We start from the raw sequence: 24888 nt of genomic DNA, 5'->3' as shown, positions 1-24888 counted from the left end.
TGTATCCGAGTATTTATATGATTTTATTTACAGCTATGAGTGTTTATGGTTTTTAGCATGTACGTTTAATAGAGTTGCTCACCTATCGCTCCATTCATGCTCTATGGGCATACGCACAGCCAGCTCCAATTTAAATGTAATTAATAGGGATAAAAGTGCCCCTTTCTGTCCCAGCAGTTGGGTGTTTCCATCTCCAAGATCCTATGCCAATATGTAGTAGGTTTTATAATAATAATAATAATAATATTAGCAAATACCTCCACTTAGAAATGTAGTATAGTTGTTCTGATTTGTTATGTCCTTACCCCATGTACAGGGCATTGCAGTATCCCAGATATTATTGGCTCTGATCACTCATATAGTGACAGTTAGTTAGATGTTAGCAGTTGGAATCAGCAGGGCTGGAGTCCTGTTTTCAAATCCCACCAAGGAAAACATCTACAAGGAGTTTGTACGTTCTCCCCGTGTTTGCGTGGGTTTCCTCCGGGTTCTCCGGTTTCCTCCCACATTCCAAAGACATACTGATAGGGATTCTAGATTGTGAGCCCCATCGGGGACAGCGATGATAATGTGTGCAAACTGTAAAGCGCTACGGAATATGTTAGCGCTATATAAAAATAAAGATGATGATGATAGGTACCTAAGCTTCTGCTGGGACAGAAAGGGACAAATTTATCCCTATTGTTCGCATTTAGAATGGCTCATATGCCCATGGAAAATGAATGGAGTGATAGGTGGGCATGCACACTGCCGCTTCATTAAAAATTGGGATAAAGGGGATACACGGCCCCAATCTGCCAAATAGTGTGGATCACAGGACCCCAATAATCTATAAGTTATATCCGATCATGTGGATAGGTGATAATGTTTTTTCTGTAGACAACCTCTTTAAGATTATGCATATACATCTACATGCCATTTGACCTCAATTACCTATGATTTATATATAGATATATATGTACAGTACAACTCGCTGTTCACTCTTCAACACAAATTCAATAATCTTTGTGGTATATCCATCCTGCATAATACAGCACAATACAACTCCCATTATCTCTCGGGTATATCCATACTCTGTAAAGGGATGTATTGGGTTCAATAAAGTACACCCGTTCTGTGGATAGTCAGAAAATATTAACTCCTTGGAGCCGCTCACTGTACATTTCTTGCTACCACCATCTTCAGCAGGTGCCAGCTGTATGCTGCAGACAACGCTTTGCGATAATGGTGGGGATTGGTGATACCTCTTTGCTGATTATCCCTTAGAGGTAGAAAAATGAAATCCTTTCTTCTCCACACGTTCCAAGTGTCATAATATATTCAAGACAGAAAGTGTAATAACAGTAAAAAATGAAATATCACATTTTTGATTGTATAGCACTATGTGAAAGGCAGGAGATGTTATATGTCACTAGAGAAAACCATATACCAAATTGACACACTAAATGGCTGTACCATAAAGAAAGAAAACGTAAAAACTATGGATGAAGTGATGTTCCAGAGCCTGAAAGAATACCTATGACTAGTCTGGGGCTGCCTATTTAATAAAAGAATAGGCAGTCCCTGATTGGTGATTTTTCTAAATATCATGTAGGACAAAACTGCACATAAGTTACCTAATGTCCCCTGAAAGGGCCTAACCTTCTCGTAAGAGCCCAAACTTCCGAGTTGTGAGATCCGGGCATGTGGAGAAGACTCCCACGGCTCAACCTTAACGCAAGACCTCAATCTTTGTACTAAGTGAGCGCTGCCATGTACTTCACTGAGCTGTAACCGAACAGTTATCTCTCATTATGTACCCGTTCAGTAACAGCTAAGTAAATTAAGTGGCAGCCCTTAGTAGGAAAAGTGAGATCTGTTGAAATCTCGTGGTTTGAGTAAGAGAGCAGTTGTGGGATTCTGCTCTACCTGCCGGGATCTGACACCTCAGAAGACCAGGTCCTACTTTTGCTAGATCCTTTCGGGGGACATTATTATGAAAGGTTTTGTTACTACATTGTATTTAGGAAAATCACCAATCTGGGGCTGCCCACTTGTCTAGTATTTAAGGAGAATAACCCCACATTGGTTATAGGGACTCTTTAAGTATAGTATATGTCTAATAATTTTCTACTGTACCTGTCACACTATAGTATCACAATAGCAGTATTAGAATTTAGGACAGTTTACACCTTGGCCTTATCATTTCCTCACTTTAGTGCATCATTAAATCAGATAACTATATCCACGTAGCTTGCCTGACTTCACTTTACAGCTCAATACAGTCTAATGACAAGTGAAGTCTCCTGCAATTTATTACTCTGCAATGAAGGACAGACTTTTCCTGCAGTGAAAGGCTTTATTTCCTCCAGATTGGTATTAAAATGACAAGAAGCAACAATAGAAAGTGAACGACTATATCAAAGCTTTCCCATAAGCCACAGATCACGGTATAAACAAACACACACTTTCAATATGAAAGAAGATTACGAGTTTTGCTAAAAGATCAGACATGCCAAAGTATGCCTTTATATCAGAAAAACAAGACAAAAATCCTTCTTCTGTTTTGTTTGGAATTTCTGCGGATTTCACAACTGTGATTAGCCTTAGCGATATTAAAAATGGCAGCGATATTTACATATGCTTACAAATGTGGAAAAATCTTTTCTGTGTTTTTTCCTTTTTTCCTTTTTTTTTGTGGAAAACTCATTTTTTTACATTAAAAATGAGTCTAAATTAGATACAGCAAAACATGTCGGAGGGTTCAGTTGGCATATTGTGCATAGAATGCCACTTTGACTCTCTCTATTTGGTGGCATAGCTTTATGGCCGGGCCGAGTTTTAATTCCATACAGTCTTGTACTGTGGGAAGAGTCAGAAGTAAGAATGCTTGTCCATCAATGTCCTAAAAATACACAAAATAGTCATATTTAGTGCACTTTATATATGCGGATGTACTGTTATAACAACAGCCCCAAACAATACAAAGACAATGGTAGATACATTGTAAAGAAACTAAAAGCCTCTTGGTAACAAAACTTTAGAAATAAACTACTGCTCTTAAGGTATGTAATAATTAAAGTCCTGTACTGTAAGTTTTTTAACTAAAGATATAAAATATACTAATGTAAAAGAAATTATATTTAACTTTAAAAAACTTCAAGCTCCTTAGTAATATAGTTATTTTCAAATGGATTCATCTACCAACATGGACAATTGAACAATAAGTTGTAAATTAGCAGGAAAGTCGAGATTCCCAGCAGCTGCGCCTTGGGATCTATACTGTGTTTGGTAGCTGTATCATGTTAACGCAGAATAAAATATAAGAACCAGCACCTTGTGTCCTGCTGACATTCATCTGCAGCAATACTGAACTTTATTGCAGATGATCAGGAGACTGACGTCACTTATAACGACCCTTTGTGCTACCCATTACTAAGACGCATCCCCTTTAGTATTTGTGCATCAGTTTCCTTATCATTTTATTTTTCACAGTGGTAATTTAGTTATATGTACCTTAAAAGGGTTGGCTGCCATTCCTATATTGATTTCCTATTAGGATAGGCCATGAATATCTGATCAATGGAATTACGACACTCAACCCAACTACCTCCGCTTTTCCACCCTGATGATCAGCTGCTACTAGGGCCAGTGTCAGCTGGACGCTCTCAGATACATCCAGAACACAGCAGCTCCAACAGTTCTTTAGTGGCAACAGCCAGGTACTGCAGATCCACCTCATAATGCATGGAGTTGCTGCTTTCTGGCAGCATCTGAAGACTTCCAGCTGCTGTCGTTAAAAGCTAATCGGCAGAACTGCCGGTTGTCAAACCTCCACTGATCAGATACTGATGGCCAGTCTCAGGCTGCCGTCACACTAGCAGTATTTGGTCAGTATTTTACATCAGTATTTGTAAGCCAAAACCAGGAGTGGAACAAATAGAGGAAAAGTATAATAGAAACATATGCACCACTTCTGCATTTATCACCCACTCCTGGTTTTGGCTTAGAAATACTGATGTAAAATACTGACCAAATACTGCTAGTGTGACGGCAGCCTCAAGGTAAGGCCATCAATAAAAGAAAGTAGCAGCCAACCTCTTTGAGATTATTGTGCCATTGCTGGATGTTTCTTAGTAAGTTGTTCTATATAGAGTATATACTATACAGTAACCAATCAGGCGAGGCAGAACTGCAAAGTGGGACTAGCCAGCAACCTAAGGCAATCAAAAGGCAAGACATGTGTCTGAGTCTATCTCAAACACCCCATAAGCACCGTTTCTAAGCTCTAGTCCCAGGTCACAAAAGGAGAATATAAGCAAGAACTGCAGGAAAAAATATCACCCGATTTATAGGTCATTTCTGAGAATCAGATGGGGCAGTTATTTTAAAGACCCATAGTTCCATTTTTAGTGAATTTCAAAATGTGTAGAAAGTAGCCAGAGAAAAACATGGTGAACCTTCAAAAGTTATTAAGTATGTTAATGGGAAATTCTGTAAAACATTGTGCAACATGTAAAAAAATATTTATACCTGTTCTTGAAAAATTTTAGATAAGGGAGCACAATCTGTAGACTTAATAAACTTCACTACATCCATTACTGTCCATTCCAAGGGGTTACTCTCTAGGACCAAACATTCTTCTTCCTCTTGTTTCATTTCCTTTAGGAACAAAATAACAAAATAATCAGACATTACCAATCATTAATCGCAGCTGAATTTAAGACTAATATATGTTAATGCTCTGTATTCAAAAGCATGCCAATAACTTGGCTTATAGAACATGACAAGTTATTGTTGCAAAACATTACATTCTCAGAACTCAAGGAGAGCTCCAGATTCCAATTCATGTGTACAGTACTCTTTGTATTGAGGCTAGGCCATTGCATACAACTAATAGTTTTCTTTTGTTCTCAAACAATTTGTGTTTTTACATACAAACGTACATCTTTCCCACTTATGGTATCGACCTTTTCAGCATATGACAGAGAATGTGTTTTCCGGACTCTTCTTGACCTCTCCACTAGAGGTGGTCTGTCAGAAGCAATGCTATTTCTTAGCGTTACAGCTCTTCTTGGACGAACAGAGGGAACTTCAACAGAGGAGGTGTCCGTGTGATCATCACGTACTTCAGAACTTGTTCCCTCACTGCCTGTATCATCTTCGAGGCCATCATCGTCTGCACTCTCCTATTAACATTGGAAATTTAGTTAATAAAGGAAATATGAAAAAGAGCAAAAAAAAACATGTTTAGATGTTTGTTTTAGAAAAAAATTACCTATACATTTAAAGGGAACCGGTCATGTAAAATAACGCTTCTAAGCTGCAGATGTGGGGTTAATTAGCAAGTTAATAGTGTTCTGATGCCATGCGTTGCCAGCACTGAGAGTCCCACTGCAGGGAGAAAATTAAATGTATTCCTCCAGCAGCGTTCGACTTCCAGTCAGAGGGGTCACTCCAGCACAGTTTCAGTCATCGCTCAGTGTATAGAAAGCAGCGGCTGTAACTGCGCCCCTGGCACTGACTGACAGCCAACTGTAATGCTGAACCTGCTGTCAGTCAGTGACAGGGGGGCGGTTACAGCCGCTGCTCTCTATACACAGAGCAGTGACTGAAAGCTGAACATTAGTGGGAATAAAGTTTATTTCCACCTGGCAGAGGCAGGGACAGAGCCAGGCATGTTCAGAACATTTTTAATTTGCAGATTAACCCCATATCTGTAGATTTGTAGTGTTATTTTTATATGACAGGTTCCCTTTAAAATAAAGTAGTTGACTTCAATTTTAAAGGGACATTGCTACAGTCAAGCCAGTTCCAGGAGTAGTTAGCATTTTCACATAGTGGAAAATTAGTTATTTTTATTTTCTTCTATCAATCTCCAAATTTATTAAATTTCAAGAGGAGCATAAACGAGACCTAAACGGCAATAGAAAAATCTGTTACACAACTCAGGTCACTTTCGGCACGGATGACATCATTTTTGGCAAAATCTCATCTACTTTGCTGGTACTTCACTGTCTATTTCCTTCTCACAAAATTCTAACAAGAAATCTGTAGTGTACCCGCCTCATGTAAACATACCCCCATAAAGAAGTGAGGCACTAATGAATTGGATAATTATGTGACTTTAATTACTTTTAGTATTAAAAAATGTCAGGATCATTAAGACACAAAACTTGGCCAACAATAATCACAATTTTAGGAACTAAAAAGAAATGCAAATCTCCTCCTCAGCAGACATCTACTGCACCAAAGCAATGTATGTGGAGCACAGAGATATCTGAAAAAATGAAATAATAGAAATTTACACTAAAAATACAAGTGACCCGTTTTCCATTTCCAATAACAATCCATTATCACAACTAAGCTTTAAAAAAGAACCTGGAAGACAAAAAAAAATGGAAATTTCCAATGTTCACATTATCAAATAAATTGATTAGTGTTTGAAATACTTTCCCTTACCTCAACAGAGCCAACGGGGCTGCTCTTTTGTACAAAAATTGATTTTCTCCTTTTTCTGCGTCTTGTTGGTTTGGTCTGGGTATTGTCTTCTTGATGTTCACCACTAGAAGCCTTGGCAATCTTTTTCCTCTTTCCATAATAAGCTGCAGTAAGAAATAGAAATAATTCATCATAGTGAGTAGTTTTGCATTAAGAAATGAAAATTACTATATACTGATCTTATTACACTTAGTTTAAACAGTAGTTTTTCTTTTATACTTTTTGCTCATTCGGATGCACATCCTGCTTTAGTCCCCCAAAAAGGTAAACTATATTCTAAACTGTTCCAAACTGTTATCCGTAAACCTGATTTGTGCATCTCAGACAGAAAAATTGTTCACAAGCTTTCTTTAGAAATGCTTACCTAATCTTCCAGGAATCTGATTATGTCATTGGAACTACATGGTGCATTAGGGTACATCCACCCTTAAGTTTTTGTACAATGTCTTTTCATTAGTGCAGGCTTTGGCCACAGTTGTCGTATAGAAATAAAAACTATGTTGACTGTATTATCCAAAATACAATGCAAATGTTAAAAAGGATTCAGAACTTTAGAAAAAAAAGGTATGTAGTTGCTAACAGAAGCAACTACCTGTCTGTTGTACCTGGTGCCGATTGTTGACCGCTTATGCCAGAAAATCAGCTACTCTCTGTCAACAGAGCAGCAGTTTCTCTTCCTGTTGACAGGGCGGGACTACTGCTTTCATACTGACTGACAGCCGGCTCCCACTGCTTAATTGGCACCTGTCAATCGGCTTGACACCAGTAGTCCTGCATGTCAACAGGAAGAGAAACTGCTGCTCTGTTGACAAGGAGTAGCTGAATCTCTGGCAGGAGCGGTCATTTACCGGCACTGGATACAAGAGGCAGGTAGGTACCTCTGTTAGCTGCTACATGACTTTTTTTTAAAGTCCCAGATATCCCCTTTAAATATGGATATACCCTCGGCCTATAATACCACATATAGAGGGGCTGTTACACCAGCCATTTGCACACCTCCTAAGCGTCAACCTACTCATCGCCTGTTTCACTCTGCTTCACTCAGTAACTGACCATCCATGTGAGCTGTCTGGTGCCTCTCTTCCAGCTCTGCTGTTTGTGAGTCATAGGGGGCATGTTGGAACTCTGCAGGTATTTGTATCCCTTCTGTCCTTTAGAGATCTGCTTCCCCAGCCTATCATTTGCCAGCAGATGATATATCAGGTGAATTCGCTTTCCCTTCCTCGCCTGATCTTAGGTTCTTAGTAGCTCTGTCTCTAGTTCCTGTATTGGCTTATTCCTGTTTAGTCCCATCTGTTATCAACCTGGCTTGTCTTTTTTGTCTATTCTGATTTTTCCGCTCCTGACCTCGGCTACTAACTCTGAACCTGTGCTGCCTGCTCTGACCTTGTGTCACTCACCTGTACCCCTTACCCAAGTCAGTCTGCTGCTACAGTCCCAGGGACTGCCCTGGAGTGGTACATGGTGTCTATCGCTAGCCCAGCCTATCCTCACCATCAGAGGCTCTAGTCAATACCCAGTAGACACTTAGTCACGGCCCTTCAGGGTAAGCTCGACCCGTGGCACAGTGGGTTAAAACCCACCAGCGTTACAGTAGGTTTTAAGTCAATTTAGCTTCTGGCTATATTGTCATTAATAATGTTAAATTTATTAAAGTGTTGCACAATGTTTTGATGTAAGACTTCTTTCCAGAATTGATTTTTCACTTTTTCCACATGCCCTACTCAAGTGATTTTGCATCCTTTTTGTTCCACATTTTAAAAAAAACCTATGAAAATGTCTTAACCCATTAATGTTGACTTGCTCAAAATAAAAATGACGCACTAGGTGCAAAATGGGAGTATTAAGAAGTGAATAAAACTAAAAATAAAACAAAATGCACTCAAATTCGGGCACAAAACAAAAGATCAATGTCTGCTATTGCTTTTTCTTTTGTAAAAATAGATTGCAAACATGTTCAAATCCATACCTATCTCTGTGTTTTGTGATTATCTCATTATCATTTACTTATTGATTGTAAACAAGAATGTTATGATATATTCCAAACCAACTGAAATAAATGGGATCTGTTCAATAGTTATTTTACATTTTATTCCCATTATTAAAAAAAAGTGAATGAGCGCTCTATTTGGTGAAAATGAACATTTGCTTCCAGTGAACATGGGAGAAAATACTAAGTATAATGCCGCTTGCTGTACTTAAAATGCTAAAGTATAATGTTACTGTGAACTGTGCGAAGAACACATCATTAATTGTAACCCATTGTACCGAATACATCCCCTACTTAGACCTATTAAAAGCTGGTGCACTGATAGTGTTCGTAGACAGTTCATTATAGTGCGAATTCTGTGACTGCTCGCTTCGAAGGAGATTTACTTCTTAATCCAGTGTCAATAAAAAATAAATAGCTTCCTGTGTCTGTAATTGTTTGTAGTCCTAAAGCACCTGTCATACAGCTGGAGAAGATAAATTAATTCCACACACGGGCTGAAGTAATGCTATTCTCTACATGTTGAGCTACATGGATGCACAATGCCTCGAGATACTCACTGTATTTGGTTTTCGTGTGTATGGAGCAGTTTTCTGGACATACGTCAGTGACCAGGAATGAACTAAACAAATTCGGGCAACATTCCAATTTTGCACAAACTTTGCGGCAAAAATCTGCAACCTGGTTGGATGTGCGGACAATCTTCACAGTCGCCCTGTAGGTTTTCCCTTTGTATCTGGAGGGGATACAAACATGAAATGCTGAGATAATTTTCTCCATAGATACACACCTGCTTGCAGCTCCCTTGAGAACCATTTTCACATGGATGGGATTTCATGTAATTGCCAGTTATATCCCAGATCACCAAGCAGCGGTACAAATCACATATGGCAACACAGGTAATAACAAAGTACATTGGTTCTGTAACACTGGGTATGTTTGTTATGACTAATCCTAATATAGGATTTATTTACAATCAATAACTTTTTGCTGAGAAATATATTTTTTACTCCCTTTTAAAATCAAGAGTTTTATGTGAAAAAGCAGTAATAATATTAAGAAAAATCCTTTGAACATAGTAATCATATGATTGGTGTCTTCTTCACATAAATATTCACATGACCAAAAACCATCAGATGTGTGCTTAACCTCAAATACGATCTAGCACACTACAAAACACAGAATGAGAGGACCCAGCTGACCATAAATGCTTACACTCTACAGAAGAGAAAGAGGACCCCACTGACCATAAGAGCTTACACTCTACACAAGAGAAAGATGACCCCACTGACCTTAAGAGCACACACTCCACAGAAGAGAAAGGACCTTGCTGACCATAAGAACTTATACTCTACGGAAGAGAATGGACAATGCTGACCATAAGAGCTTACACTTTACAGAAGAGAAAGGACCCTGCTGACCATAAGAGCTTACATACTACAGAAGAGAATGGACCCTGCTGACCATCTGAGCTTACACTCTACAGAAGAGAAAGGACCCTCCTGTCCATAAGAGCTTATACACTACAGAAAATAATTGACCCTGCTGACTATAAGAGCTTACACTGTACAGAAGAGAAAGAGGACCCCACTGACCATAAGAGCTTGCACTCTACAGAAGAGAAAGGACCCTGCTGTCCATAAGAGCTTATACTCTGCAGAAGAGGGGAGCCTGCTGACCATAAGAGCATATACTCTACGGAAGAGAATGGACAATGCTGACCATAAGAGCTTACACTTTACAGAAGAAAGAGGACCCTGCTGACCATAAGAGCTTACATACTACAGAAGAGAATGGACCCTGCTGACCATCTGAGCTTACACTCTACAGAAGAGAAAGGACCCTGCTGTCCATAAGAGCTTATACACTACAGAAAATAATGGACCCTGCTGACCATAAGAGCTTACACTCTACAGAAGAGAAAGAGGACCCTGCTGACCATAAGAGCTTACACTCTACATAAGAGTGAGAGGACCCTGCTGACCATAAGAGCTTACACTCTACAGGAGAGAAAGAGGACTCTGCTGATCATAAGAGCTAACACTCTACAGAAGAGAAAGAGGACCACACTGACCAAAAGAGATTACACTCTACAGAAGAGAATGGACCCTGCTGACCATAAGAGCTTATACTCTACAGAAGAGAGGACACTGCTGACCATAAGAGCTTACACCCTACAGGAGAGAGAGGACCCTACTGACCATAACTGCTTATGCTATACAAAAGAGGGATCTACCCTGTGACTCTGGAGGTGGAAAATGACTCTGCTGTGCAAACTGTCATCTCCTGGCAACAACTGATCTGTCATAGGCCAGGTACTAAACACATCTGCCCAAGGTACAAAAATCTGTAAGAAGCCTTTGCTGTAAGGCATTATGGGGAGGCCCACCAGGCAACTCAAAATTATGTTAGACCGCTTTCTAATGCTTTAGCAGTGTTGGAAATGGTGTTGGGCAAGATTTTTATAGAACCATGAATCATGTCTCAAAATATTTCAATTTTCATGAAACAGAGAAATTTAGGAAAATTCGACTGAATCTCAATCCTCTGCAGATCGATTCGCTCATCTCTAATGAATATGCAAATGTCCATAATTCTCTTATTGACCCCTAAACACTGTTAAAGACAACTTGTCTTCGATCAAAGCTAAACTGGCAGATATAGAAGACCAAACACATGCTGAATTTATTTTAGATTAGATTTATATTTATTGCATCCATTTTACCTGATGCCACACAAATTGCATCTTATTACTCATGGAGTGCTTAGGTTCCCCAAACCTAAAGTATTACAGATATTACAGAGAATAATCCATACGATGTCATACTCCATTTTTAATAACATTTAAGGTAATCTCATGACAGCATCCAAGAAGATTGTAATGTTATCATTCCCTTTTCATCAAGTCTTCGTCTATATTGACTTCTCACAGGGAACCATACAAGAAAGAAGGAATCGGCAACCAATTACTTCTCAACTCCAGGAGCCATTCCACATCCAAGTGGTTTCCTAATGAAGCTGATCCTCATTAAGGAGAGTCCCACACATATATTTCAATTTCTGGAAGTTGGTCTGAAACTTTTTTGAAAAACTGTGTAAAGTGTGTACTTGCTACTAGGGTTGAGCGAAACGGATCGTTCATTTTCAAAAGTCGCCGACTTTTGGCAAAGTCGGGTTTCATGAAACCCGACCCGATCCCTGTGTGGGGTCGGCCATGCGGTACGCGACTTTCGCGCCAAAGTCGCGTTTTGTATGACGCGCTTGGCGCCATTTTTTTCAGCCAATGAAGGGGCGTGGGCAGAGTGATGACATAGGTCTTAGGGGCGTGGACGCCTATCGCCATGTTGTTGCTTGTGCGCTGTAGCGATTTGCACTGTGTAACACCAGCTTTTCAGTTCAGGGACGGACGGAGAGAGAGAGAGAGAGAGAGAGAGAGAGAGAGAGAGAGAGAGAGAGAGAGAGAGAGAGAGAGAGAAGAAGAAAAAAAAAAAAAAAAAAATATTCCCATTGGCTTTGCATTGAGTTTCGTGTTTCGGTCGATCCTCGACTTTTCGCCATAATCGGCCGATTTCTCTCGACTCGACTTTTGAGATAGTCGGGTTTCGCGAAACCCGGCTCGACCCTAAAAAAGTCAAGGTCACTCAACCCTACTTGCTACAATTTCTGATGAATGGTATAGGCACTGCAAGAAAGTCTGAACCATACAGTTCTTCTAATACACCATGCAGTGACGTATTCACTTTTATCACTTCACTGAATGTTTCTCCTGAATTAAAGTAGTCATCATGACTGCACATTGCATTTGATGTTCTTCCTGTGTTTTTGTTTTGTCCTTCTGTTTTTTATAGTAAGTAACCACACAATATAATATTGATTTTTACCCCAATGACTGGTAAACGTATTTCCCTTCATTTAGCGGGTCTTCTTAATCATCCCTTACAAGATACTCACAAAGAAGGTCAAGTCGGTAGAGCAGGCATACTTTGCATTCAGAAAACGCATCTTCTCCCCTCTCGATGTTCATAAAGTTAAGCAGAAATCATTACCCAGAGTGCTTCCTTCCCATGCAGAGAATAAACAGCAGGAGTACATAGCGCTGTTAGGACAAAGTTGTATTTCCCCCGTTAGAACTGATAACTGTACAGGTTGGAGAATACTGATATGAGAGCACGAACAGAAGCTTGACATCTTGACAGTGTGGTACTCATTAGACATATGCTCAAGCCTGGGAAGCCAATTCTTTTCATCTTCATTATCAAACTTTTTTGGCATTCTTTTTTGTTGTGTTTTTCTGAGTGTTTTCTCTGCTTCAATTGATTCAATAGTCAAATGTGGATTATTTTTTCAAGTAGTAATACCTGAAGTTTTGACAACATGGTGGCTAATTTGCAGAATGTGCACTATAGGCCTGTCGAGATCAACTGAAATCAATAGAATGCTTATTCAAAGGCTATTTAAAGCATTTTTTAAGTAGATTTACAGCAGAATCTGCTCCAAAGTACTCATAAAAAACATCACTATGAGTTCCATCTATTTTAAATTTTTTTCATGATTTTTTTTAAAGTTCATTTATTTTATAACATTTTATCTATTTGTTTTTATCTATAATCCGTCTATATGCAGCACCTATTTATCCAGCATTGTAGCGTACGCTGCCCACCTGGGGTAAGTCATTCATTTTGCACCTTCTGACCTATAAACCATGTGCCCTTCCACAACTCCAGTTTGGGATGCCTTTTACCCTAAGCACATTTATTGCATTTTAAGAAAATGCTGATGTAAATATGCTGTGTTTTTCGGATTATAAAACGCATCGAGTATTCTAGAATATGCATGTCCATGTAGTATATTGCACAGCCCACATAGTATATCGCCCAGCCACGTAGTATATTGCCCAACCATGTAGTATATTGCCCAGTCACGTACTATATTGCCCAATCACGTACTATATTGCCCAGCCACATAGTATATTGCCCAGCCACGTAGTATAATGCCCAGCCACACAGTACAGCTACGTCATCATCTCGCGAGATCGCAATGCATGGACCGGTTACTGGAGCGTCGCGAGGAGCAGGAAAGGCGCCGGAAGGTGAATATATGATGATTTTTTATATTATTTTTCACATTAGATCTTTTTACTATTGAGGCTGCATAGGCAGCATCAATAGTAAAAACTTGGTCACACAGGGTTAATAGCGGCGGTAATGGAGTGAGTTACCCGCGGCATAACGCGGTCTGTTACCGCTGGCATTAATCCTGTGTGAGCGGTGACTGGAGGGGAGTATGGAGCGGGCGCTGGGCACTGACTTCGGGGAGTATGGAGCGGGTGCCGGGCACTGACTGCGGGGAGTATGGAGCGGGCGCCGGGCACTGACTGCGGGGAGTATGGAGCGGGCGCCAGGCACTGACTGCAGGGAGTATGGAGCAGGCGCCGGGCACTGACTGCAGGGAGTAAAGAGCGGGCGCCGGGCACTGAGTGCAGGGGAGTAGGGAGGGACTAATCGGACTGTGGCCGTCGCTGATTGGTCACGGCAGCCATGACAGGCAGCTGGCGAGACCAATCAGCTAGGGTTGAGCGACTTTTACTTTTTCAGGATTGAGTCGGGTTTCGCGAAACCCAACTTTGTCAAAAGTCGGGTCGGGTGAAATCGGCCGATCATTGCGAAAAGTCGGGGGGCCGACTGAAACACGAAACCCAATGAAAGTCAATGGGGAATAAAAGTCGGCAGTGAGTGGAGGACAGAAAAACACCTACAGAGCCCATTTTAATGTCAAAAACATCAATTCTTGTTACTTAAGCTTGTCAATCTTAATTAACCTTATAATAATAGTTAGGTATTGAAAATTGGGGGTCATTTGGTTAAAGTTGTGGGGGGGGGGGAAGGGCTCGCTCAATTTTTTCTTGGGCCCAGGAAATGTGGAATACGTCACGGCGGTGGAGCAGGGAGAGGTAAGTATTTCAACTTTGCAAGTGCTGTGATCCTGAGCAAGCGGGGGGGGGGCACACTCGTTTGCATTGCCACTGGCACAGGGCCCCTCAAAGTACGGCGATGTGATTGACGGCGGGGGTGCCTCCCACCGGCAGAGACACTTGCGTACTATGAGGGGCCCTGTGCCAGTGACGTCGCCAATGAGTATGCCCACCCCACCTGTTGAAGGAACCTGCACTTTCATCTGCACCTTCCTCTTTGTCTCCATGTAAGGTGGTATAGTATGCGGGAAGGGGAACCTGAGTTTCAGCAGGGTCAGATTCAGGCTGTGTAGAGTGCAAGGGGAATGTAGTGGTCTGTGTCAATGTACCAGCAGACTCATCTAGCAGTGGCTGGGCAATGGGCAGGAATGTGGAGGAAACACAGATATAGGCCCAAAATAAAAAAAGTAGGCTAAAAGCTGTTAAAAATTGGTAACAGGAGTAAACAGGCGGCATTGGTTTGTTCAGTGGAGGAGAACAACAATCAGCGGCAGACACCGTTAGTAGGCCCAACCAAACAAGTAGGCCAAATGCAGTTTCATATTCTAAATATAGGCCGAAAGCCTGAAGATTGAAGCTCAGCTTTGTGTAGTAGAGGAAAACAAAAGACAGCAGCAGACAATGTTACTAGGCCCAAACCAAGAACTAGGCCAAATGTAGTTTCATATTGTTGTTACAGGCCGAAAGCCTGAAGCTTCAAGCTCAGCTTTGTTTAGTAGAGGAAAACAAGAGGCGGCAGCAGACAATGTTACTAGGCCAGTCGTCAGTGGATGCTCCCGGTCAGGAAAAAGACGTTTCCTTGTGTCCTTCTCCCAAACCAAAAGTGAAGGATGCAGCAGGCGACACTACAGGTTACTCCATGAAGCTCTTTACACATACCATGCCTGGGTTCGAAAGGGAAATTGTACACTGCCAATTACAAGAAGAATAGGACATGGAGTGCACTGATGCACAGCCACAGCTAGATTGTGATGCTATTCCATTGACTGTGATCACTACATTGCCCTCGCAGTTTACTGAGCCAGAATCTGACCCTGATGAGACTATGGTGCCCTGTCCCGAACGCTATAGCACCTTACACGGTGACACTGAGGAAGGTGCACATGACATTGAGGAGGAGGTGATAGATGACCCAGTTGTTGACCCAGATTGGCAGCCATTGGGGGAAGAGGGTGCCGCTGCCACTAGCTCAGAAGCGGAGGAGGATGATCCGCATCAGCCATCTACATTGCAACAGCTGTCATCTGGCAGGCCCGTATCAGGCCAAAAATGTTTGCGAAAAACAAAAACAGTGTTAGGAGAGCGTGGTCATTGGGTGAAAGTAGCACAGCGCATAATGCCTGAAAAGGTTTTCGATAGTAGGAAGAGTGTAGCGTAGCAATTTTTTCACCAAGATCAGAATGATCAGTCAAAAGTTATCTGTAAGAAATGCTCCAAGACCTTTAGCAGAGAGAAGAATCTTCAAAATTTAAATACAACGTGCATGCTTAGACATTTAACCACCATGCACTTGCAAGCCTGGACTAACTACAAAACGTCCCGTACCATTGGTTCACCTGCTCAGAGTGAAGGTAGTCAGCAATGCTACATTGCTTCCCTCACTGTAAGCCCACTGGTTAGGACACCACCAGCAGCAAATGTGGAGGTATCGTCGTAAGGCCAAAGCAGTCAGGGAATCACAAGATTATTGATAGGAAAGACTCTATGTTGGGCAACAACAAGAATACCATAACAAACTCTCTCTCAATCCGCCATGTCCACCACCACCACCACCGCTAGTTCCGCCATATGCAGCTCTCCAGTCCAGCTCACCCTACAAGAGACTCTCGTTAGGAAAAGAAAGTACTCATCATCTCATCCGCGTACACAGGATTTGAATGCCCACATTGCTATACTAATCTTATTACAGATGATGCCCTACCGTTTGGTTGAAAGCGAAGCTTTCAAAGACCTGATGGCCCACGCAGTACCATGCTATGACCTACCCAGTCGACATTTCTTTGCGAGAAAAGCCATCCCAGCCCTCCTCCAGCATGTCAAAGACCGCATTGTCCATGCCTTGAGGCAACCAGTCAGTGGAAAGGTGCACCTCACAACAAATGCATGGACCAGTAGGCATTGCCGGGGACGTTACGTGTCCATCACGGCGCACTGGGTTAATGTGTAGGATGCAGGGTCCACAGGGGGCAGCCATAGTGCGACAGTTCAGCCTATCCCACAGTCTCAGGAAAAAGTTGGCATACGGCATTCGCAACTCCTCCTCCTCCTCCAGAAGCGAAAGCATGTGCACAGAGCACAGTCGCCCTACCACTCCATCAGCAGCTGCCAGTGTTGCACATGGGGTGTTCCATTATCGAACAGCTAGTGGTAAGCGTCAGCAGACTGTGTTGCAAATGAAGTGTTTGGGCGACAACAGACACACCGCGGAAGTACTGGTGGAGTACTTGCAGCAACAAACTCAGTCATGGCTGGGCAGTGTACATCTTGAGGCAGGCAAGGTATTCAGTGATAACGAAAGGAATTTTATGGCTGCCATAGCCCTTTCAGAACTGAAACACATACCTTGCCTGGCTCACACCTTTAACCTGGTGGTGCAGGGCTTCCTCAAAAATTATCCAAAGTTACCAGCCCTGCTCCTGAAGGTGCGAAGACTTTGCTCGCACATCCGCCGGGTGCCCATACACTCCAGCCGTATGCTGAACCATCAGCGATCGCTGAATCTTCCCCAGCACCGCCTAATAATCGGCGTTGCAACAAGGTGGAACTCCACACTGCACATGATTCAGAGGCTGTGTGAACAGAGGCGTGCTGTTATAAATTTGTGGGAAGATACACGGGCAGGCACTTGGATGGCAGACATGGAGTTGTCTGGTGTGCAGTGGTCGACGCCATCATAAGCATTAACATCCCACTTATGCGTCTGCTGATGCAAAGTTTGACGCACATTAAGGAGCAGGCGTCTGCAGCCGAGGAGGAGGGAAGCCTTGATGACAGTCAGCCATTGTCTGCTCAGGGAACTGTACAGGACGAATTGGCGGACGAAGAGGATGAGGAGGAGGATGATGGGGATGAATATGTATGGGAGGAGGATGATTCTCAGGTGGCAATAGAAACTGGTGGCATTGCAAGGTCTGGTACAGGTTTGTTGCGGGACACTTGTGATGTTGATTTGCAAGAAAGTGGGCCTCAAACCAGCAGAAACAGTTAATTCACACCTGGAACATTGGCCCACATGGCTGAGTATGCCTTGCGTATCCTAAAAAGGGACCCCCACATTTTTAAAATGATGACCGATGACGACAACCGGTTGGCCTGCCTCCTGGATACAAGATATAAAGGAAAACTGCAAAATATCATGCCACATGAGAACCTAGGTCAAATATTGGCTACCAAACAAGCAACTCTTGTAGACCGTTTGGTTCAGGCATACCCAGCACACAGCGCCGGTGATGGTTCTCACACGAGCTGCAGGGGGCAACATGGCAGAGGTGCTAGAGGTGCAGAAATCCGAAGTGGCTTTGGACAGAGGGGTTTTACGACAAGGTTGTGGAATGATTTCGCAATGACCGCTGACACGACAGGGACAGCTGCATCGATTCAAAGTGACAGGAGACAGCATTTGTGCAGTATGGTTACAAACTACTTTTCCGCCCTTATCGATGTTCTCCCTCTCAGGTCATTCCCCTTTGATTACTGGGCATCTAAAGTAGACACCTGGCCTGAATTGCCAGAATATGGATTACAGAACCTTGATTACCCTGCTGTCAGTGTGCTTTCAGAAAGAGTGTTCACAGTGCTGCTGGTTCAATACTAACCGAAAAAAGGACACGTCTGGCTACCAAAAATGTTGATGGTCTAACCTTCATTTAAATTAACCAATCATGGATTTCACATTCTTTTGCCCCACCTTCCTCTGCTGACACGTAGCTTGCCTGAAAGATGACTTGATTTTGGGGGGAGACACAGAACCCCAACTCTGGCCCTGTGGTATAACACAACACTATGAACGTGGAAGAAAGTGTCTGCCTGATATACGACGCACTAGCAGTACAGCTGAATATACACTGTGTGAGAATTTGAATCTCCATTTTTGGGGGAGAGACACTGAACCCTAACTCTGGCCCTGTGGGATAACACAACACTATGAACGTGGAAGAAAGTGTCTGCCTGATATACGACGCACTAGCAGTACAGCTGAATATACACTGTGTGAGAATTTGAATCTCCATTTTTGGGGGGGAGACACTGAACCCTAACTCTGGCCCTGTGGGATAACACAACACTATGAACGTGGAAGAAAGTGTCTGCCTGATATACGACGTACTAGCAGTACAGCTGAATATACACTGTGTGAGAATTTGAATCTCCATTTTTGGGGGGGAGACACTGAACCCTAACTCTGACCCTGTGGGATAACACAACACTATGAACGTGGAAGAAAGTGTCTGCCTGATATACGACGCACTAGCAGTTCAGCTGAATATACACTGTGTGAGAATTTGAATCTCCATTTTTGGGGGGGAGACACTGAACCCTAACTCTGACCCTGTGGGATAACACAACACTATGAACGTGGCAGAAAGTGGCTGCCTGATATACGACACACGAGCAGTACAGCAGAATATACACTGTGTGCGAATTTTAATCTCCCTTTTTTTGGGGGGGAGACACAGAACCACAACTCTGGCCCAGTGGTATAACAGTAAACTATGAACGTGCCAGAAAGTGGATGCCTGATATATACGACACACTAGCAGTACAGCAGAATATACACTGTGTGAGAATTTGAATCTCCCTTTTTTTGGGGGGGAGACACAGAAGCACAACTCTGGCCCTGTGGGATAACACAACACTATGAACGTGGAAGAAAGTGTCTGCCTGATATACGACGCACTAGCAGTACAGCTGAATATACACTGTGTGAGAATTTGAATCTCCATTTTTGGGGGGGAGACACTGAACCCTAACTCTGGCCCTGTGGGATAACACAACACTATGAACGTGGCAGAAAGTGGCTGCCTGATATACGACACACGAGCAGTACAGCTGAATATACACTGTGTGAGAATTTTAATCTCCCTTTTTTTTTGGGGGGGGAGACACAGAAGCACAACTTTGGCCCAGTGGTATAACAGTAAACTATGAACGTGGCAGAAAGTGGCTGCCTGATATATATGATACACTAGCAGTACAGCAGAATATACACTGTGTGCGAATTTTAATCTCCCTTTTTTTGGGAGACAGAGAACCACAACTCTGGCCCAGTGGTATAACAGTAAACTATGAATGTGGCAGAAAGTGGCTGCCTGATATATATGACACACTAGCAGTACAGCAAAATATACACTGTGTGCGAATTTTAATCTCCCTTTTTTTGGGGGGGAGACACAGAAGCACAACTCTGGCCCATTGGTATAACAGTAAACTATGAACGTGGCAGAAAGTGGCTGCCTGATATATACGACACACTAGCAGTACAGCAGAATATACACTGTGTGCAAATTTTAATCTCCCTTTTTTTTGGGGGGGGGAGACACAGAACCACAACTCTGGCCCAGTGGTATAACACAACACTATGAACGTGCCAGAAAGTGGCTGGAATTATTATTTTTAAAAAAATAAATAAATAAAATAACAAGCTCCCTACAATGAGCTCAGGACAAGTATGGCAGCAATAAAAAGGACTGCTTAACACAAAAATGTGGACAAATAAACAAGATAGGTAATTGTGCAGAAAGGAGCAACAGGAATTTTGCTTTAAAAAAAGCAGTTGGTTTGCACAGCACCGTGCACACAGCTATGCAGCTGCTGCACTAAAATACGACCTCCACTGTCCCTGCACAAAAAGGTGGTGTGGGACAGTGAAAATTGCTCCAGCTCAAGCGGTTTGGGGGTTTATATTTCCTCCCTAACTCTGTTCCTGCTTTTGACTAACTGCAGCAACCTCTCCCTATGCTCAGATCGGCAGAAGTAAGATGGCGGTCGGCGTGCACGCCCCTTTATACCCCCTGTGACGCCACAGACAGCAAGCCAATCACTGCCATGCCCTTCTCAAAGATGGTGGGGACCGAGACCTATGTCATCACGCTGCCCACACTCTGCATCCTCCTTCATTGGATGAAAAACGGCGGTGACAGCGTCATATGAAACGCGACTTTGGCGCTCTGATCGTGTACCGCATGGCCAATCCCACTGTAGGATCGGTTCGGGTTTCATGAAACCCGACTTTGCCTAAAAGTTGCCGATTTCTGAAAATGACCGATCCGTTTCGCTCAACCCTACAATCAGCGACTTGGATTCCATGACAGACAGAGGCCGTGACCAATGAATATCCGTGACAGAAAGAAAGACAGAAGGACAGACAGACAGACAGAAGTGACCCTTAGACAATTATATAGTAGATTATCTTCAGTAACAGCGCGATCATCTGCTGAGGTTCTCCTCCACTATTAGGGTGTCTCACCCAGTTGCAATCAAGGTTACCTGGTTAGGGGCCCACTCAGAAGTTTTATCCCCCCCCTCCCGAACCAAAACCCTAGCTACGCCTCTGGATAGATATATAGATAGATAGATAGATAGATAGATAGATAGATATGGGATAGATAGATAGATAGATAGATAGATAGATAGATAGATAGATAGATAGATAGATAGAATAGCAAAAATTGGAACAGCACAAATCCCTTACTTATCTTCGGGTGCAAAGCCCCTCGACCACCCGTCCACCGGTTGTCTCTAGTCCATATATTTCCAAAAAAGCAGGCAGCACTCCATTTTCTTAAAGATAATATGCAGGATTTATTTAAACCCACATGTCTCTGCGACGTTTCGGCTCTGAATGAGCCTTTCTCAAGGTTTGAGAAAGGCTCATTCAGAGCCGAAACATCGCAGAGACATGTGCGTTTAAATAAATCCTGCATATTATCTTTAAGAAAATGGAGTGCTGCCTGCTTTTTTGGAAATAGATAGATAGATAGATAGATAGATAGATAGATAGATAGATATGGGATAGATAGATAGATAGATAGATAGATAGATAGATAGATAGATAGATAGATAGATAGACAGACATGGGATAGATAGATAGATAGATAGATAGATAGATAGATAGATAGATAGATAGATAGATAGATAGATGATAGATTAGGTAGATAGATAGATAGATAGATAGATAGATAGATAGATAGATAGATAGATAGATAGATAGATAGATAGATAGATATGGGATAGATAGATAGATAGATAGATAGATAGATAGATAGATAGATAGATAGATAGATAGATAGATAGTAGTGATGAGCGAGGATACTCATTACTCGAGATTTCCCGAGGATGCTTGGGGTTCCTCCGAGTATTTTTTAGTGCTCGGAAATTTAGTTTTTATTGCCGCAGCTGAATGATTTACATATGTTAGCCAGGCTGAGTACATGTGGGGGTTGCCTGGTTGCTAAGGAATACCCACATGTACTTATGCTGGCTAACAGATGTAAATCATTCAGCTGCGGTGATGAAAACTAAATTTCCGAGCACTAAAAAAGACTCGGAGGACCCCCAAGCATGCTCGGGAAATCTCAAGTAACGATTATATTCGCTCATCACTAATAGATAGATAACAGAATTAGAATTGTATTTATTGTAAAAGAATAGTTCCAAAGACATACTGATAGGGAATTTAGATTGTGAGCCCCATTGAGGACAGTGATGATAATGTGTGCAAAGCAAACTGTAAAGCGCTGCGGAATATGTTAGCGCTATACAAAAATAAATATTATTATTATTAATAGACCCTAAGTTGAGTGCTGTGAGATATTACCCACTCTAGTCTGAGATGCCATCATGTTTTAGTCCATCTAAACACAATTACTTGCGCTCCAGATTTATGTGAAATGGCCACTTCTGAGTTTAGTAAGTGATCTCTGTAGTGTTGCTAGGATATTAGCATTTACTGAATAAACCCTGCACAGACGATAAGCTCCTTACAGTACACTGTATAATTCTGTAAAATGACAGATTCTATTTAATTTACAATTAGATTTAGCATTAAAAAAATGGAAAAAGAAAAGATAATAAAATACAGACTCTGCAAACAATGCGCAACAGCATCGACAAAAATAAATAGCTTTCACTTTCAGTATCTGCGAGCTAGAATATTACTGGATAATGACATTATGTGCAGATATTTTTTAATGCCCAATTTAATGTAAAATGCTGCAACAGTTAAAGACGGTGTCACTAGCAGAAAAATTACCGTATATACTCGAGTATAAGCCGACCCGAGTATAAGCCGACCCCCCTAATTTTGCCACAAAAAACTGGGAAAACTTATTGACTCGAGTATAAGCCTAGGGTGGAAATGCAGCAACTACCGGTGAATTTCAAAAATAAAAATAGATACCAATAAAAGTAAAATTGATTGAGACATCAGTAGCTGCGTTCATATATCCCCATATCTGCCCCATACTGTGCTCTGCTGCGTTCATATATCCCCATATCTGCCCCATACTGTGCTCTGCTGGGTTCATATATCCCCATATCTGCCCCATACTGTGCTCTGCTGCGTTCATATATCCCCATATCTGCCCCATACTGTGCTCTGCTGCGTTCATATATCCCCATATCTGCCCCATACTGTGCTCTGCTGCGTTCATATATCCCCATATCTGCCCCATACTGTGCTCTGCTGCATTCATATATCCCCATATCTGCCCCATACTGTGCTCTGCTGCGTTCATATGGCCCCATCCTGTGCTCTGCTGCGTTCATATGGCCCCATCCTGTGCTCTGCTGCATTCATATGGCCCCATCCTGTGCTCTGCTGCGTTCATATGGCCCCATACTGTGCTCTGCTGCGTTCATATGGCCCCATCCTGTGCTCTGCTGCGTTCATATGGCCCCATCCTGTGCTCTGCTGCGTTCATATGGCCCCATCCTGTGCTCTGCTGCGTTCATATGGCCCCATCCTGTGCTCTGCTGCGTTCATATGGCCCCATCCTGTGCTCTGCTGCGTTCATATGGCCCCATACTGTGCTCTGCTGCGTTCATATGGCCCCATCCTGTGCTCTGCTGCGTTCATATGGCCCCATCCTGTGCTCTGCTGCATTCATATGGCCCCATACTGTGCTCAGCTGCGTTCATATGGCCCCATACTGTGCTCTGCTGCGTTCATATGGCCCCATCCTGTGCTCTGCTGCGTTCATATGGCCCCATCCTGTGCTCTGCTGCGTTCATATGGCCCCATCCTGTGCTCTGCTGCATTCATATGGCCCCATACTGTGCTCAGCTGCGTTCATATGGCCCCATACTGTGCTCTGCTGCGTTCATATGGCCCCATCCTGTGCTCTGCTGCGTTCATATGGCCCCATCCTGTGCTCTGCTGCGTTCATATGGCCCCATACTGTGCTCAGCTGCGTTCATATGGCCCCATCCTGTGCTCTGCTGCGTTCATATGGCCCCATACTGTGCTGCTGCAATAAAAAAAAAAAGCCATACTCACCTTTCTTGCTTGCAGCTCCCAGCGTCTGGTCCCGGCGTCTCTCTGCACTGACTGATCAGGCAGAGGGCGCCGCGCACACTATATGCGTCATCGCGCCCTCTGACCTGAACAGTCAGAGCGCAGATAGACGCCGGGAAGATGGATCGGCGCCCGGCGGCTGGAACGCGGACAGGTGAATATAACATACTCACCTAGTCCTGGCGATCCTCGCGCTGTCCCCTCCTGTCACAGCTGTCTTCGGTGCCGCAGCTTCTTTCTCTATCAGCGGTCACCGGCACCGCTGATTAGAGAAATGAATAGGCGGCTCCACCCCTATGGGAGGTGGAGCCGCTTATTCATTTCTGTAATGAGCGGTCCCACGTGACCGCTGATGAGAGGAAGAAGCTGCAGCGCCGAAGCCCATGGGATGGCAGGGACAGCGCGAGGATCGCTGGGACTAGGTAAGTATACCTCAGTGCCCTCTCCCCCTCACCCGCCGACCCCACCGCTACCGTGACTCGAGTATAAGCCGAGGGGGGCACTTTCAGCCCAAAAATTTGGGCTGAAAATCTCGGCTTATACTCGAGTATATACGGTATCTTTAAAATCTACTAGACATTATAGGCTGTATGAAAAATCTTTTTTTTTTACAGCAGGGAAAATCTGAATGTACAGGTGAAGTTGAAGTTTGCCTCATCTGCTCATCTGTAGCCAAAGCCAAGAAATCACTACACTGTATGTATGCCACCAGAACTAGTTACCAGTAGGGTTGAGCGAAACGGGTCGGTCATTTTCAAAAGTCACCGACTATTGGCAAAGTCGGGTTTCATGAAACCCGATCCGACCCCTGTGCGGGGTCGGCCATGCGGTACGCGACTTTCGCGCCAAAGTCGCGTTTCAATGACGCGAAAAGCGCCATTTCTCAGCCAATGAAGGTAAACGCAGAGTGTGGGCAGCGTGATGACATAGGTCCTG

The 24888-nt window shown here is 42.9% G+C and overlaps 1 protein-coding gene across 4 annotated transcripts in view; it reads right to left on the bottom strand.

The window, feature by feature from the left end:
- Positions 1 to 2603: 2603 nt before the first annotated feature.
- Positions 2604 to 24888, bottom strand: part of SFMBT2 (Scm like with four mbt domains 2) — a 313750-nt gene continuing 291465 nt past the window's right edge. For 2 of the 4 annotated variants that reach the window (XM_069765309.1, XM_069765307.1), the window contains 5 exons: positions 9031 to 9206; positions 6442 to 6584; positions 4926 to 5168; positions 4513 to 4641; positions 2604 to 2884 (listed from right to left, as the gene is read on the bottom strand). In XM_069765309.1, coding sequence (XP_069621410.1) covers positions 2744 to 2884; positions 4513 to 4641; positions 4926 to 5168; positions 6442 to 6584; positions 9031 to 9206 — 832 coding nt within the window. In that variant the 3' untranslated portion in view covers positions 2604 to 2743. The remainder of the gene's footprint in view (positions 2885 to 4512; positions 4642 to 4925; positions 5169 to 6441; positions 6585 to 9030; positions 9207 to 24888) is intronic. The other 2 variants (XM_069765310.1, XM_069765308.1) reach the window with 1 other exon arrangement.

Source organism: Ranitomeya imitator, chromosome 4 (assembly GCF_032444005.1).
Source record: "Ranitomeya imitator isolate aRanImi1 chromosome 4, aRanImi1.pri, whole genome shotgun sequence".
NCBI classification, from domain to species: Eukaryota; Metazoa; Chordata; class Amphibia; order Anura; family Dendrobatidae; genus Ranitomeya; species Ranitomeya imitator.
Note: the sequence above shows the minus strand (reverse complement) of the source record. Positions and strands in the feature narration are given on the sequence as shown.